General features: G+C 38.4%; 1 protein-coding gene across 1 annotated transcript in view; it reads right to left on the minus strand.

Annotated features, from left to right (window-relative positions):
- C12H10orf67 (chromosome 12 C10orf67 homolog) overlaps positions 1-14,454 on the minus strand; it is a 148,510-nt gene that overhangs the window by 27,716 nt on the left and 106,340 nt on the right. The window contains exons 11-14 of the mRNA XM_044228015.1: positions 13,043-13,102; positions 12,175-12,254; positions 12,035-12,100; positions 5,974-6,061 (exon numbers count right to left, since the gene is read on the minus strand). Of these exons, the coding sequence (XP_044083950.1) occupies positions 5,974-6,061; positions 12,035-12,100; positions 12,175-12,254; positions 13,043-13,102 (294 nt within the window). The remainder of the gene's footprint in view (positions 1-5,973; positions 6,062-12,034; positions 12,101-12,174; positions 12,255-13,042; positions 13,103-14,454) is intronic.

A 14,454-nucleotide genomic window follows, 5' to 3' on the forward strand; every position in this document is an offset into this window, starting at 1 on the left:
AGGATCAAGACCTGAGACTACCTCAGCACTCTTAAAATAAGCTTGGGAGATTCTGATGAGAGGTACAAACTGGAAGGGTTTCCTAAAAATGCGAAGGAAAAGAACAAAGAGAAGAGCATAACATTAAAAAGAATGTGTTATGGAGGACAGAAAACAGATTTTCAACCTATAATAGTGTTTCTGAAAAAGAAACAAAAATAAATCCTGCCATCCTTAAAAATATACATAAGAAACTTGTCTAAGTTGAAAAAAAAAGATTTAGATTTATAGATGAGAGAGGCTCATTTTATTTAAGAGAAATTAATAAAAATAATGTGGTAACTCATTTCCTGGTGACACCTTTAAATTTTAAGTTTCAAGAAAATAGCTTATAAATATCCACTGGAGGAAAATAAGCCAGGTTAATTAATAAAAAACAAATACTAATCTGGCTTCAGTCAGGGTGAGGCATAGAGAAGTGAAGATACTGTTCCTTTCACTTAAAAAAAGATACTCAAAGACAAGATCTAATTTCTAAGAAATAAATCAAATTAGGAACTAAAGAATGGTAGAAGTCATGATTTTTGAAGAAGATTTTATCTATTTATTTGAGAGAGAGAGAGAGCCCAAAGGGTAGAGGATATATTGATGCAATTAAGGCTGAAATGGAACTTGGAGGAACAAAATCATTCATAACCCCCTCTTTACCCAGAGCGGGTGAAGACTCAGACTTGCTTGGTTCATGTTGTTGTAACTGCACAACCGTAATTCGATTTTACATTAAAGTTTACTGTTACAATACAGATAAAGCAAGTAAAATGTGGTTCATAATACATAAGCCAGGAAACAAACGAAATAACAAGCAGTCACAAAATAAGGTGACAAAAACCCCAAACATATCAATTTGTGCCGATAAATGCATGTAGTTTCCGTTTTCATATTGAAGGTAAGTGAGCGTCAGGTTAGGTTTAAAGAACTAACATCCAATCTTTGTTATTTATAAGTTTGCAACTGAAGGCAAGTGACATAGAAGTACACAGTTTGAGCAAAGCTAGCAGCAACATACAGAGAAGATGACAATATGCGTAACAAAAGTGGTAACAGACAAGTTAGAATTCAAGGCTAACAAGAGCCTCACAGGCCACGAGTGGAAGGTGTAATCCGTAGCAAACACATGAGAGTGAAAAGCCTCCCTGAGCTGAGTGAGAAAACATAGTAACACAGAATATAAAGCAAAAACTACAATCATGGTGGGCTTTTACCTGCTAACTGTATCTACTACCTTGCAAATGGGCATAGCCTCAAAATTTAATAAGAAACCTTTGTCATTTACGTATTTAGATTAGATGTTTGGTAGCTATTTGGCTCTTTGGATTCTGAAATAAACCACTGGCTAAAGAGATTCAATCAAAAACCTAGTGGATATTTTTTTAAAGATACTGATTTGCTGATGAAACTGAACACCCCAAAACGAAATAATCCAGTTAAAAAATGGGCAAAGACATGAATAGACATTTTTCTGAAGAAGATATATAAATAGCTAATAGAAAACTGAAAAGATGCTCCACATCACTCATCATTAGGGAAATAAAAGTCAAAACTGTAATGAGATACCACCTCACACCTGTCAGAATAGTCAAAAAAAAAAAAAAAAGAAAGAAAGGAAGAAATTGATTTGCTGATTCTAAAACATATATGGAAGTACTAAGGATATAGAGTTGCCAAGACAGGGCACCTGGGTGGCTCAGTCGATTAAGCATCTGCCTTCAACTTGGGTCATGATCCCAGGGTCCTGGGATTGAGGCCTGCATTGGGCTCCCCGCTCAGTGGAGGTTTGCTGCTCCCTCTGCCCCTCACTCCACTTAGGTGCGCTCTCTCTCTCTAAGTAAATAAATAAAATCTTAAAAAAAACCACACACACAATAGAATTGCCACGACAAGCTTGGAGACAAAGAATAAAATGGCAGAACTTACATAACCTGATTTCAAGACTTATTATAAAGCTACATTAATTAAGATAATATAGTATTGGATAAAGGACAGACAAATAGGTCAATGAGATAAAATAGAGGGCTTAGGAACAGACTCCTATAAACACTGTCAATTCCATTAGAACAGAGGAACCACTGAGATGTGAAATTCAATGGGAAAAGAAAGATCAAAATCACATTGTAAGTTTATGAGGAATATGAGATATAGTCCAGCCACAGAAAATACAATCTCTGACAGAAAAAAAGGATCTTCCTTAAAATTAAAACTTTCTAAAAAAATTTTTTTAATTTCTGACCTTCAAAATGCACTGCTCTGAAAATGGAAGGAAAAACTACAGAGTGGGAATAAATATTTGAGATCTATAGATATATAGATATCTATATCTATATATATATGACAAAAGACTTCTACCCAGAATATATAACAAAATGCTATAACTCAATAGTAATTAAAAACAGACAGAAATGGAAAGAAGGGGAATGGGGAGTTATTATTAAATGGGTATACAGTTTCATTTTATTTATTTATTTTAAAATAGCATTGGGGTGCCTGGGTGGCTCAGCGGGTTAAGCCTCTGCCTCCAGCTCAGGTCATGATCTCAGGGTCCTGGGATCGAGGCCCGCATGGGGCTCTCTGCTCAGCAGGGAGCCTGCTTCCCTTCCTCTCTCTCTGCCTGCCTCTCTGCCTACTTGTGATCTCTATCTGATAAATAAATAAAATCTTAAAAAAAATAAAAAGATTATTTATTGTAGTGGGGGGGTGGGGCAGTGGGAGAGGGAGAGTCTCAAGCAGACTCCCCACTGACAAAGAGCCTGACGTGGGGCTCCATCTCACAACCTGAGATCATGACCTGAGCCGAAATCAAGAGCTGGATGCTTAACCACCCAAGAGGCTCTTAACTTTCCTTTTTCTAAGATGAAAAGAGTTCTGGAGATTAGTTTCACAACAATATGAATGCACTTAACATTATTAAATTGCACAGTTGAAAACAGTTCAGATGGTAAATTCTAAGTTACATGTATTGCACCACAATCTATTTAAAGATTTTATTTTATTTATTTATTTGACAGAGAGAAATCACAAGTAGATGGAGAGGCAGGCAGAGAGAGAGAGAGGGAAGCAGGCTTCCTGCTGAGCAGAGAGCCCGATGCGGGACTCGATCCCAGGACCCTGAGATCATGACCTGAGCCGAAGGCAGCGGCTTAACCCACTGAGCCACCCAGGCGCCCCACACCACAATCTATTTAAAAGACTTGGATAATCCCTTTTGGAAAGAAGATCTAAAATTAGCCAGTAAGCACAGCAAAAGATATTAACATCATTAATTACTATAGAATGCAATTTTTGAAACCTTCAGTGAGACATTATTTTAGGATAGCCCACCTTTAAAAACTGACAATATCATGTTGGTATATGAATATCACACCGGTGACAATATCATGTCAGGACACAGGAACTCTCTAGCATCGTTGCGGGTACGGTAATGGGATACAATCGCTCTGGAATATAAACTTAAACATTGATATTCCTGTGTCCCAGCTATTCCAGTCCTACCTGAGAGTTATACAAACATATTTCTGGAAATAACTAATACAAGAATGTTTGTAGCATGTTTTTTTCCCTCCCAAAACAGATCCTAACTGGAAACAGCCCAGGAATCCATTAAGAGGAGAATGGAACAATAATTTGTTAATTATTGTTTATCCATAGAATGTTATTCAGCAAAACAGAGAAACAGTTGCTAGGCATGCACATAATAAGGATCAACCTTTTTATTTTTTTTAAAGATTTTATTTATTTATTTATTGACAGAGATCACAAGTAGGCAGAGAGGCAGGCAGAGAAAGAGGAAGGGAAGCAGGCTCCCTGCTGAGCAGAGAGCCTGATGCAGGGCTCGATCCCAGGACCCTGAGATCATGACCTGAGCTGAAGGCAGAGGCTTAACCCGCTGAGCCACCCAGGTGACCGAATAAGGGCCAATCTTAAAACACTACACTAAGTTAAGATAAGCCAGACATAAAAGAATGTATACTGTATGATTCCAACTGTACAAGTTTTAAGAATAGGCAAAACTAATCTGCAGTCGTAGAAATCAGAGCAGTATTTGTCTGGCACGAGGATGTGACTAAGGTATTGTCTGGAAAGGGACACTGGAAAATTTCAGGGAGGGTGGAAATGTTCTACCCTTTCATTTAGGTGATGGCTGCACAGGGCAAAACCCTTCAAATGATTCACTTAATCATTTGTGAACATTCCTATGCCCATACCCATATTACCTCAACAGTAAGAAAATACTAACCCTTTTCTTTCATAGCATTTATTCAAATATGTCATTTTAAAGTTTGTCACATTTCCTCATTAATATCTATGTTTTCTCCTCTCATCTCTGTGAGTGGAACAGTTGACAAGACAGACCCATCCGTGCCCTCATGAAATTTATAGTCTGTAAAGGAAGGAGCCCTATTTGTCACGGTTGCTCTCTCACAAGCATGGTGCTTGGTGAATGTTTACACTCCGTAAATATTTGTGGAGTGGCGTAGGGAACCAAGGGAAAATGAGTTACCTAAAACTCACTCACTCATCACTCTCCCTTTCCCTCCTCTCTAACCTCCACCCCTGTCTATTTTTCTTCAATATTTGCTATCCAGTCTGACAAGGGTCTCGAGTGCCTATATACTTATGGACGTATTGATACGGGTCATGAGCCTGGAATCCCACAGAAGTAATGGCACATGGACGTATTTCAGGCTGGACGGAGCACTAGCCCTCCTCCACGGAAGATAAAGCAAGGGCAAGGCAGACATTTTTCTCAAGACAAGGACTAGATCTATTAATGTACCTTCACTGGGGTAAATTTTGAGATTTTAGAACTCTGTTTCGTTAAACCTGGCCAATTCACCTGTGGACCAGACAGTTTTATCAGGTAATCCTAAAAAAAAAAAAAAGCCTGATTTTTGAGTTAGAACAACATTCTCATGGGTTTAACAATATTTTATTTGTCCAGCTGATTAAATATCGGAAATGAGGATTACTCCCATTGAAACTGTAACCTTTAGTCGGAAGAGGAAAAATCAAAAGGAGAAAAAAGACACTAGATAGTCTTATCTATGGAAACCAGTCTGGGGACATTTCAGGGGAGTCAAGTATTAAAAGTTCATTCAGCAAGGTTCAGATTACCAGGTAACTTCGTTAAACATTAGAAATAATTTCTTGTTATCATACTAACATTCTTAAGTTCTTTCATCTCCTGCAGCAACTTAAAATTTAGAAAATTAAGTCAAAGTAAAAAATGTTGAAAACAATTTTGAAAGTAATTTTAGATTGGAAGCTTCCTAAAGCAAGAGCCTGGATTTTGTATTTCCTGTGCTCTTTCCCACAAATCTTGTCCCATAATATTTGGCATCATGACAGGAACTCAACGGCATGTACAGCATGTGATTTTTCTTAGTATTTGAAATTTCCTGGATATATTTCTCCACTGGATCTCATTTACCTTTACAATCACAGCTCCCAAATAAAAACATTAAGTAAACAGGTTAAAAAAAATAGTCTATTTTAAAATTGGGCTTTCTCTGCAAGTGACTTCTAGTAGGAAAATGAATGGCTTGGTACTAGGAAAAGGTGCTTTTGCCTCCTTTTTCCCCTTTGAAAGTGACTGACACTTGGATCCTGAGCTTTGATAATTCCCTTTTTATTCTATCCATGCCTACCAGTGGCCAGACTGACAAACGTCCCAGCTAGTGTCACCCTGTCTCTGAAATTTTCACTTTGCCTCTATTATAGCCCAACCACATTGCATTGAGAAGATTTGTTTATGCACCTCTGTCTTGTACCAGACTGAGCTCTTTGGGTTCAGGCGCTCAGACCCATGTATTTAGTATCTAGCAGGATGACTGTCCCAGACTATCTCCAGACAGGAGCTCAGTAAATGTTAAATAAGAACAAAAAGACATGTACAAATAATGAAGAGACAAACAATATCAAAACATTACAGGTACTTACAATATAATTGAAGGACGTGTCAGCAAGCATGGCAAACTGACGAAACAATGTGTGCCTGGTAAACATCTCATCTTTAAGGACATGAAAGCTACAATAAAAGAAATGGTGAAATTAAAATGTATAGAGATCATAAGAGAAAGCAAATTAATATCGTGTTCATGTGGTTAGGAATTAGAGTTTTCACTGTGAAAGGGATACAAATAAAAAATTCAAAATATTAATATGAATCTGTTTCTTCTTTCATTTTCAGTTATTTTTTAAAGGCCTTATTTTTTTTAAGATTTTATTTATTTGACACAGAGAGAGATGACACGTAGGCAGAGAGGCAGGCAGAGAGAGAGGAGGAAGCAGGCTCCCCACTGAGTAGAGAGCCCGATGCAGGGCTCGATCCCAGGATTCTGAGATCATGATCTGAGCCGAAGGCAGAGGCTTTAACCCACTGAGCCACACAGGTGCCCCTAAAGGCTTTATTTTTAAGTAAGCCCTTTACCCAGTGTGGGCCTTGAACACACAACCTTGAGATCAAGAGTCACATGCTCTACTGACTGAGCCAGCCAGGTGCCCCGGCTTTTTTCATTTTTAAAATGACATATTTACCAGCCCTGAAAAGGCACAGAAACAATGAATGAACTCAGTATCAATGAGCATCTTGGACCCTAAACTGTAGTGTTGGTGTTTGTTTTTTTTTAATTTTTTTCAAGATTTTATTTATTTACTTGAGAAGGAGAGAGAGAGACAGGAAGACAGAGAGAGAATGAGCAGGGGGAGTGGCAGAGAAGTAGGAGAGGGAGAAGCAGACTCCCTGCTGAGCTCTGAACTAGATGCAGGGCTCCATCCCAGGACCGTGAGACCATGACCTGAGCTGAAGTCAGACGTTTAGCTGACTGAGCCACCCAGGTGCCCCCAAACTGTACCTTTAAAACTATTTCTCCCTAAAAGGAACCAGGACATCTTTCAGAAATGGCTGTTTCTAGATCTAAGATGATACATGTCCAAGTTGAGCCTGGGACATTTTATTGTTAAGGAAGTCATCAAAGACTGTACCAAAAGAACACAGTAGTAAACCTTGAGCAATAAACCTTGAGAGAGAGGGCTCCCACTAATTTACAGTTGAAGAAATTGAGCATCAGAAATAATTATTATATTGTAGTGAAACACAACAAGTATATTAAATTTGGGAAATTCTCAGCCTATCCAGATTGCAAATCTTGTTAAAAGTAGGAGATTCACTCTCAGAAAAGCATATTCTGAAGACAAAGTCAAGAGTATGCTGGACAACCTTTGGGTAGCCACTAGGAAGGAACCAAAAAAATCCAAGTGTTCTGTCAGTGGGAGGGGTCTGAGAGTGGGTGTGTCTCAGGGACCAAAACCACAATGAGGTATCACTGCATTAACTACCAGCATGACTAAAATAAAAAAAAAAAAACAGACAATAACAAGTGTTGGATAGAACACAGAGAAATGAGAGCCCTCACCCATTGGTTGTGTAATTGTAAAGTGGTACAGCCACTTTGGAAAACAGTTTGGCAGTTCCTCGAAATATTAAACATAGAATTATCATATGACTTAGCAATTTCTTCCAGTATATACCTAAGAGAATTGCGAACATATGTTCCACACCAAAACCTGTACATGACTGTTAATAGCAGCATTATATACAGTAACCAAAAAATGGAAATAATTAAAATGTCTACACACAGAAGAATGGGTAAACAAAATGTAGTATATCCATGCAATGGAGTATTATTTGGCAACCAGAAGCAATGAACAGATGAACTTGAGAACATTATGCCAAGTGAAAGAAGCCAGTCACAAAAGGTCACATAGCGTATGATTCTGTGCATATGAAACGTCCAGAACAGGCAAAGTCATAGAGACAGAAAGTAGATTAGTCGCTAATGGCTGGCAGTGATGGCCATGAAGTGTGGTTGCCAATAGATACGCAGTTCCTTTATGAGTTGGTGACATGTCCTGATTTAGGGAGTGGTAATTGTTGTCCAACTCTGTGAATACAGTAAAAACCATCCTTTAAAAGGGTGGTATGTAAACTATATGCCAATAAAGTTGTTATATAATAATTTACTATGTGTGCTTAAAAAAATAGAAACTTACGAATAAAGAAGAAAGAAAAAGGCAGAGCAATGATGACTTTAATATCCCTATGATGAAGAAAACAGAGCAAAAGATTGGTAAAAATAGATAAAAAGATGGTGAATTTCAGCACAGAATTGGAATCTACTGAAAAAAATGACTAGTCATCTTAGAACTGAAACCATCATATAAGATATTAAAAAGTCATTACATGAGCTGAATAGTAGGATGGATTCAGCAGAGCACAGACAGGTTTATTCATCTCAAAAGCAGATCAATAATATATATATATATTCAAAGTGAAGCCTAGAGAGGAAAGAGTAGGGAACCAGACAGGAGTGTAAAAAACATGTGGGTTGGAGTCAAAAGGCCAACTTACGTATAATTAGAATCCTAGAAGAGGAGGCCTGATAGTTGGTAAGTCTCAGCGTGTCTGATGGAGGCCAGTACTCGATGCACTGGCCTCATGAACAGGCTGAGGGGAAAAAAACTATCAGCACAGAAAAATTCTACACTCAGAGAAGTTATTCTTCAATTATGAAGGTAAAATAAAGACATTTTCCCACAAAGGAAAGCTGACGGAATTAGTTGCCGGCAAACCTACACGAAAAGAAAAACTAAAGAGAACTATTGGGACAGGAGGAAAATGATCCCAGATGGAAACACATTGAAAGCAGGAAGAAATAAAAAGCTCAAAGAGTAAAAATGTTAATGGGAGTGAATACTGACTACGCCTAACAATAATTATAATGTTTGATGGTGTTAAACATTTGTATGGAATCAAAATGAAAATGTGGGAGGAGGTTAAATGGAGCTAAAATATTCTAAGGTTCTAGAATTCTTTCTTTTTATCTTTTTCATTGAAATGTAATTGATTTGCACTATCCTGTTGGTTTCAGGTGTACAACATGATGACTCTAAGGTTCTAGAATTCTTGAGGAAGTAGTAAATAGAAATTTGTAGAAGACTGTGGTAAGCAAATAATGTGGGTTAAAATTTCAAAAAGAGAAAAGAATGAATAACTAACAAGTCAGTAGAAGAAAATATGAAATAAAAATACGTTGATTAATCCAAAAAATGGGGGAAAGGAGAGAAGAAGAAACAGGTTGGCTAAATAGAAAAGAAAAATGTGCTATGTGGTAGATACAAACCCAGGGACACCAGTAATCTGACTAAAAGTAAATCAAGTAGGGCAAAAAATAAGTAAGGCAGGCAGGTCAGATGAAAAATCCAGCTCTAAGCTTCTTAGAAGAGACCCATTCAAATATAAAAACAAGATAAGTGAAAGAAAAAAGCTGGGGAAAAAACACCATGCAGTCTCAATCAATGAAGAGTGATACAGCTATATTTACACCAGATGAAATTGACATTAAGCAGGAAGCATTTTACAGATAGAGAGGGATGGCTCATAATGATACATACACATGATACCAGGATTTAAATTTGTAGGTATCCATCAACGTAGCCATAAAATATTTAAAGCAAAAATTGACAGAACTGAAAAAGAAATAGATAAATCTATACGCACAGTGGAAAACTTAATACTCCTCTCTTAATATTGGAACTATAGCAAAAATTAAAGTATATAAAAGGTATAAAAAACATGATGGATAAACTTGACCTAATTGAAATATATAAAACACTGTACCCAGTGATAGAATTCCTCTTCTTTCTAAGTGTACATGAATCATTTTCTCAAAATCAACAATATGCTGAGCAGAAAACAAGTATCAAAAATTTTAGCAGATGGAAATAATTCAGATAGGTTCTCTGAGCCCAGTAGACTTACCTAGAAACACAATTAGGCAATCTTCAACTACCCGAAAATAAAACACATCACTTCTAAATAACCCACAGACCAAAGAGAAAATAAAATCAAATTTAGAAAATGTTTTATACTGAACGATAGTATGTAACACGTTGCAATTTGTGGGATCCAACTGAAGCAGGGCTTAGAGGACAGTATATAGGCTGAAATGTTTGTAGTAGAAGAAAAAAATATGAAAACCAATGATCTCAGCTTTCTTTTTAGGAAGGATAACAAATCATACTCAAGGAAGTAGAAGGAAGAAAATGATGAAGAACAGAAACTAATGAAAAGAAAACAAATATATGAGAGAAATTCAACAAAGGAAACATGATTTCTTTGAAATAAATAAGAAGTCTGCGACTGCGCAGTTAGTGTCCGTGCCACACCAGGACACGGTATGCGGGATTACACACCGTCTCTGTTGGATATCACCTTGAATGAGTGTTTGCTGATGCAACCACATGAGAGGGACGGTGGGTTATGTCCCGGCATTACGTCCCACTTAGTCAATTAAGTGAGAAAACATATAGAAAATAGGTAATCATACTTGCTCCTATTCCAAATGTTTAGATAACAACTTAAAGTCTACCTAGACCAAAATGATGAAATGAACATAGACCATCTTGAACAGCAAATCAACTCGAAGTAAAACTGAGACATTCTTGTAAATGGTCATTGAAATATGGGATGAATCCCATTGGGACAGACAGAGGGTAAACATTAAGGATCAGAGTGAACCCCACAGGGGCGCCGGGGTGGCTCATTTGGTGTATCAAGCCCCAGAAAGAATCCCTCTACCGGCTCCCTGGTGGGGCTCTGCCTGTCTCTCACTCTCTCTCTCTGCCCACCCCCACCCCCACCCCTGCTCATTCTCTCTCTTTCTCTCCTCTCAAATAAATAAATAAAATCTTAAAAAAAAAAAAAAAACCCTGAATTCCACAGAAATAAGTCAGGGAAAGAGAGTCCACTCAGTTTCAGAGAGAGTCCACAATCCATGTTTGGGGAAATTAAATCCAGTGCCTGTTTAAGCCAGTTTCAGTCTCCTGTTTCTCACCTGTGTCTGTATTCTGCTCTTAGAGTGCCTGTATGAGGTAGTTCGCGCAGGAATCAAGATGCACGTTTTTCCGAGCACAGAGCGTTACCAGCACGGACCTGAAGCACGAGCAAGAATGCCAAGCAGAACGTTTTACCAAGAGGAGGAGATCTTTCTCTCACCACCTGGCGGTGCTCCTGCTAGCACGGGGATGCTCCATGGCCCCCCTGGGATTACTTCAGGGTGATGTATGCAGCAACGTATAGGATTTTATGTTTTTTTCTCCCTCTCTCTCATACGCGCTCACACTCATAGTGTAGGCTTAAGGGGTGCTGTGCAAATGTAAGGCATTATTGTCCCACGAAGTCCTGTGTGAGTCTCGTGCTTGACCTCTGACATCAGACCAACCCTGAATCCATCCTGTCCTGAATGCTCCTTGACTGGGAGAAAATCTTACAACGGAACTTCCAACGAGTGATAAAGAGAAGAGAATCTGGGAGACATTATGGCCAGAATATAGATGTTTTAAATTAACATGTTAGGACAAGGGGAAAATATAGGCATTTTCTCTGCTTGGTGTTACTTTTAGCCTTTCCAGAATTTAGCAGTATTCACTTACTCCATTTTTAAAAAGACAAAGGTGACATAGGGAAGATAAAATGATTATGTGAGCAAAGGACAGATCTGAGAATTTAAGGAATTGGTGCTGTTTTGTCTGTGAAAGGATAGAGGATCCAGGATATAAAACAATTTTACAAAGAAGATCTAGACGAGTTAAATATTATCATGTGCAAATGAACAGGAAACTGCTTTAATAGCCCCATGAGGGAAGATGACTAGGTAGTTCTGATTAAACCAGAAACCAAGAAGAGGCTGTTTGTCCTGTTGATCCTTTAAAACTGAAATACAGAGTCGGGGGAATAAAATAGGATCTTCAATTATTTTTTCTTTGAAGTGACTTTGACAACTCCTCCATTTTAAGCCAATTATTTTGCATTTCTTGTTAAAGGTGGATGCTGGCATTCCATATTAATTAATATGCACGGGAAAAATGCAAGGCTTCCAATCACCTTAAAAGATGATTAGTCACATTTTTACAAATAAAATTTATATATATCCCCACATACCTATTCCTGAGAATATAGAACTTCTTTTCCCAGTTTTTGTTTATCTGTTCTGATTCTTTCTTAAATCTGTAATAGATTTATAGATGGTTAAATGTTGTATTAGCCACACATGAACAATTATGCTTCATTATTACTAGTACCTTTCTGTCTTCTTTTTCTCATTTTCTAAATCAGCCTTTAGTATTTCTATTTGCTTCTCCAAAACACGTGTGTCTTCAGCCTTTCAATAGAAAATGCATCACCAAGTGAATGAAATGAACAATATATTCTGTTTCTCCATAAATCTGAAAAGCTATTTCTATTACATAGCATGCATAGTCTGCCTATCAAAAAGAATTTGAGGGAATAGTGAGTTATGTTTACTTGCAAATCCCCATCAATTACAAGAATTAAAGATCCGTCCTCCATGTCTTGTAAGTGATTCATTCAATGGCAGCCGGTTCTAAACAATATTACAAAGCAATCACGATGTATCTTCATCATGTCTACCTCTACCAGGTATCCCTTTTTCTAAATCTTTTTTTCCCTCTCCCACTGTGACCTCTCCAGCTCATTAAAGGCAGGAGCTGCTCCAATTACTCTATTTATTTCCTTCCTTCCTTCCCTCCTTCCTCTCCTTTCTCTCTCTCTCTTTCCTACCTTCCTTCCTTCTTTCCTTTTTCTTACCAAAACTGTTCTCAGGAAAGGATCTGATCAAATCAATCGCATGAGAGCTTTATGTCATCCATTTCTCAGGGCTGTTTATATTTTACAAGGGGACAAAGTTTAGGAAAAGGAATGAATCTCTAACAGTGGAATTGGAGGCATATCATGAATGAGCGAGATTTCTTTGGATCCAACGGGGACGTATCCCAGAATCAGACTACAGTGGCAATCAGGTCCTTTGTCTCTTCATAAGACTGATTCTCGGTGTAGCTTTCAAAGTCATTGCCACTTTTTCAGAATAGACAGCATCAATATAAACAGTAAGCATATTAGTAGTAATGGTCATATTAGTCAATAATATACCTTAGCCACTGGCAATTTCACCTTTTCTTCTTGCACTGCAGCTGGTTTTGCGTGCTTCACCTGGTGTGAAAATAAAACAATGTAAATATACGTTTCAAATCAGTGCATAAAGATGTGGTTTTTCTTCAGCTTAGAGACAGGCAACTGAGCCTTAGAATATGCAAACCATAGTCCCACAGAGGGCTTCTCCGCCTTCTCTTATACTAAGTCTAGGGCTTTTGTACATTGCCTTTGCAACTGCGTAATCACAGCCCATTAAGACCAACTTTCCTACTACCATCTTTTCAAAGTACATTTCTCTGCACTCATAAATCTGAATTGGCCAAATTTTACTATTATACTTTTTAAAAAATGAAGCGGCCAGTTATTACTCAGTGAAGTCAAATGCTTTAAGAAGACTTTATTTTAAATGATGATTATAATGACTTTTCACCACTGTTATTTCTCTGATGATAGGAGCAGATGATGGTGAGAAAACATACTGAATATAAAAATCTGCTTGCTTAGCTATCTCTGGGTTCCTACACAAAAGACAGAAGAAGGGACTCCTGGGGCGCCTGGGTGGCTCAGTGGGTTGAGCCGCTGCCTTTGGCTCAGGTCATGATCTCAGGGTCCTGGGATCGAGTCCCACGTCGGGCTCTCTGCTCAGCAGGGAGCCTGCTTCCCTCTCTCTCTCTGCCTGCCTCTCCGTCTACTTGTGATCTCTGTCTGTCAAATAAATAAATAAAATCTTTAAAAAAAAAAAAAAAGAAGAAGAAGAAGGGACTCCTTATTACTACCACTACCTCTCTGGTGGGTTCTGTGACCCAAAAGGTCTTGAATCTGTTGCCCGCCTTGGTGAGGTGGGCCCCACCCAGGAAGGTGTAGAGCCAGGTCCAGAACTAGAGAGTTCTGCAGAATAAAGTAAAAGGAACTTAGAGCTAGCTCCCCTTGAGTAATTAGAAAGACTGGGAAGAGAGAGAGAGAGACCAGGCAAGGCCACAGGCTTGGTGGTCTTAGAACTTTGAGATAGCTCCCCTTGAGTAATTAGAAGGACTGGGAAGAGAGAAAGAGAGAGAGAGAGGGAGGCCAGGCAAGGCCACCAAGGCTTGGTGTGGTAACGTCGCCAGTGACCAGTTCCAGGGGTGATGGCCACTATTCAATTTGAAATGGCATCTTGCTGATGCCTGGTCACTATCCCCTCCCTTCTTCAATCTCCCCAAATTTACATACACAAAAGGGTCCTGAGAGTGGTTTTTTTTTTTAGTAGACATCACAGAATTGGACTGAATTCAAGGTCTGATTAAACAAAATGGGAAGCAGAGCACAGCGAAACTCGGAAACTGACTTAGTTCCATGGAAGGAGGAGCCAGACATGGAGACAGCCACCAGAAGACGCTATGGGCATCTGTGGAAAGCCCTGGACATGCTCT

Source organism: Neovison vison, chromosome 12, assembly GCF_020171115.1.
Source record: "Neovison vison isolate M4711 chromosome 12, ASM_NN_V1, whole genome shotgun sequence".
Lineage (NCBI taxonomy): Eukaryota > Metazoa > Chordata > Mammalia > Carnivora > Mustelidae > Neogale > Neogale vison.